At 43.9% G+C, this 3,463-nt stretch overlaps 1 protein-coding gene across 1 annotated transcript; it reads left to right on the top strand.

Annotated features, from left to right (window-relative positions):
- The first annotated feature begins 458 nt into the window (after positions 1–458).
- Positions 459–3,457, top strand: LOC119592575 (membrane progestin receptor gamma-like). Its single transcript, XM_037941455.1, has one exon. It carries the CDS (start codon positions 503–505, stop codon positions 1,649–1,651), a length of 1,149 nt encoding a protein of 382 aa, XP_037797383.1. The 5' UTR covers positions 459–502; the 3' UTR covers positions 1,652–3,457.
- Positions 3,458–3,463: the final 6 nt, after the last annotated feature.

Here is a 3,463-nt window from a genome sequence, read left to right as displayed (position 1 = left end):
GTTTGGAGTTACATATCCGGTGTACAAATGCAGACCTGCTAAAAGGAAGAATATACTATGGAGGTACCAGCACGCTGGAATGTAAAACAACTAAAAATGCATAGCTTGTTTCATTATTGTGCTATAATGATGTCTTTGTTCATAAAATTGCACGATAGTTATATTTCATTATTCAGAGGGCACACTAAAGCTATGAATGTGGTTGTTTTTGCGTGTTACGCATGTGTACTTACAGTTCATGTTTTCTTTACAGAATCAAGCGCACCTCGAGCAGAAGCGACTCACCTGCGACGAAGCTTATTACCAACGACGGATCCACACGAACACCAGGTGTTGCTGAGAGAAGTTACTGCAATTACCTAACACGAATCTTGATCGCATCGCTGAACTCACCAACTGCCAAAGACCTGTTCGATAGAGTCGAAACAGTAATTCATCCAGGAGTTGGTTTGCTGTTCTCCAAGGAAGCCTTTGTAGCTAATAATAATTAGGATACTCCGAGATGTTTCCTGGCGCTGGGTACGTGACGGGCCGGCTCCGCGAAGCTGGGAATGTGACGTACCGCTTGCGGGAGGCTTCGCGGCTCCCGAAGGTGCGGGTCCGGCGGGTAGATGAAGTCTCGGAACCCTTGCGGGAACCCGGCATCATAACCGGCTACAGAAATGAGAACTGCACTGTTCTCCAGGCCGTTGTTTCACTCTTCAATGCCACCAATGAAACGGTCAACTTCTGGACACATTTCCTGGCGTCCCTCTATTTCATCTGGCTCCTCGCGTCTCTCTCCTCTGCGATGCCGCTCTTTGACGATCCGTATTTGTACCCGCTTACCTGCTACTTGTTTACCTCATGTGGGTATCCGCTCATGAGCTGCATAGCGCATGCATTCTCTTGTCTTTCCATAACGGCCACACACGTGTGCTATTTTCTGGACTATGCAGCCCTCTCCGTGTACACTTGGGGCGTCGCATATGCCTACTACAGCTACTGCTTAGCGCCACAACTTATGGACTCGTGGTTCGCTCAGATCTTCCTTCCTGTAGCGCTGATGAACGCGGTATCTGCCACATTCTGCGCCTGTCTGTCGCGCTTTATTGTCAACCCAATCATCCAGAAGTCATTGCGGGTGTCAGCCTTCGTGGTGCCGGCCGTGTGGGACCTGACGCCTCTTGCCCTTTGGCTGTACACGTGCGACGCCAGCGCGGAGTCCTGCGGAGAGTCCCGCATCCACCACATCAACCAGTACGTGTGTGTCATCGTTGCCTCCTTCTTCTACGGCTCGCACTTCCCCGAACGCCTTGCACCGGGTCGCTTCGACATTGTCGGCCACTCGCATAACCTGCTTCACGTGTTCAGCTTCCTGGCGACCAACGAGCAAATGCGCGCCGTGCTCATTGACCTGAAGTTGCGGCGTGGCGTCCTGGAGAACGCAGGCTGGATTCCCAACCTGAAGCTGCTGACCCTTGTCACGCCCTGTTTAATAATCACCATTATTATCCTCGTACTGGTCATGACACGACTCCTGTCTCGCAAAATCGCCACCGACACAGCTCCGAATCCGAACAAAACTTGCCCCTCCGCGGCTGCTGAGACGTCTTCCCCGCCGCCTTGCCACACCAACGGGCACTTTGAGAATAAAGCTAAGGAAGAGTGACCGAAAGTGGTTCGTAGTCGCCTTGTCTTCGTGACTGAACCTCGTATCTCCTGCTGAGTGCAGAGTGTATGTATCGAATTATCTGGGAATCACAATCGCCATCGCAACGTGGAGAAGACACTTACTTTGAAATCTACGAAGTTGCAGAGGTGTTGCTATGGTACGCCGGTCAAGTGATAGGTGTAACTCAATATTAATTTCTGAATAGTGGGCGTACTCCTTAATGTTTGGTCTAAAGTGCCTTACAGTGGATGTATGGAAAAGAAACGTGAAATACATGTGACGAAAAAAATGTAAATGTAGTGAGGATAATTTTATCTATGCACAGCTTTCATAGTCGCTAAGAGTGATGTTTTGAAGACCAAACCTAATTACAAAGGGTAAAAAAAATTAGCCGATTACATCATATTTTATAGTTAAGAATACCCATTTAAGATAACAAAGTCTTTCTTTGAACTTGGTAATGATTGAGAGTTATTGTTATTTACATTGCTACTGCCAGGGTTCACCTGTCGGTGTCTTAAATGCAAACCATCTCATTGATAAAAAAATACCTGGTAGAGCATAAAAAGTTTGGGTGCCTTCATATCATTATTGATAATTAATCATTTTCAGCAAGATTCACACTCATGTCATCATAAATTGCAGCAGTTGAGTAACATTCCAGACTGCTCACCACATTCCACATTCTATACATTATGTAATATTTATGAAAGGGCAACCTCTGACTGACTGATAGCCAGAGAAGTGCGTCTGCTCTTTTTGGCCAATACAGTTAGTGTGGCCGAAGAGTTTATTATAAGAAATTCATATAAATTAGCTCGTAATGAATTACATGCACTAAGTAACTGGAAATAAATTAACTGTAACTCAGCCCAGAGGGAAATACTGAACTAAAATGAAATCAACTGTACATAATAATTTTTTTAGTTACAGATATTACCGAGTGACATGAGTGCAATGTTTATGTATGTATGTTTGAGTTACTACAACAGGAATGTAGAGTTATTGCCTGGTAGTTTTTTTCGATCAGTATATTAAACGACTGTTGTTGATTTTCTGATCACGACATCCAACGTTATCCCTGTTGGGTGATGACCAAGTATTCTTTAGGCCATAAAGGTCCTCTGAAAAAAGCGTCCAGTCGAAGAGTTTGTTTATATAGGACATTCCAGGAAAACAGTGATGATCTGGTGCCATATTTTTTCAGTCGACAGTACAATATTGTTTCAGTGACTAATGAAAATGATGGACAGGGATTATAATACTGCGAAGATGGGTATCCTCATAGTCATTATGACGAAGCGGCGTCAACCAAGAAATCACGATTCCTTCATTATCCTTTCATCATAGTAGGTCCTAGTCCAACTCCACCAAGAGAGAGAGAACGAGTTAATGGAACACCTCAGAGGTCGCAAAAGAGTCTTGAAGAAGACCAGTACCCTGCAGCCTGCTTTTTAACGTTGTAAAAGTAATATTATGAGTTTTAGTACAAGGATGAGAACATTATTATGTTAAATATATATGAAATCCCAGTTTACAGTATGCAGGCTGTGGTTCTATAATATATGGTACAGTGCTTTACTTGACAAGGTAATTTTCCTTGTTATATTACGCTTAAAAAGAGGAATAAATATCTAACTATCAAGGTTACATGTGTTCGTGGCACGATTGGCAACTAATGCTTGGAAATGTATCAAAGGAAAATAGTGATTTTTTCCATAGCGAAAATAGAACAGGCTCTACGTCTCTCCATCTTCTGTCTGCATTCCATCAGCAATTTTAATGACAAGTCCACATGAGAAACGGATC

Source organism: Penaeus monodon, chromosome 30 (assembly GCF_015228065.2).
Source record: "Penaeus monodon isolate SGIC_2016 chromosome 30, NSTDA_Pmon_1, whole genome shotgun sequence".
NCBI classification, from domain to species: domain Eukaryota; kingdom Metazoa; phylum Arthropoda; class Malacostraca; order Decapoda; family Penaeidae; genus Penaeus; species Penaeus monodon.
This window is presented reverse-complemented; position numbering and strand designations above follow the sequence as displayed.

What these genes read in the sequence shown, in the direction of transcription:
- LOC119592575 (XM_037941455.1), top strand. Translation starts at nt 503, where the DNA reads ATGTTTCCTGGCGCTGGGTACGTGACGGGCCGGCTCCGCGAAGCTGGG.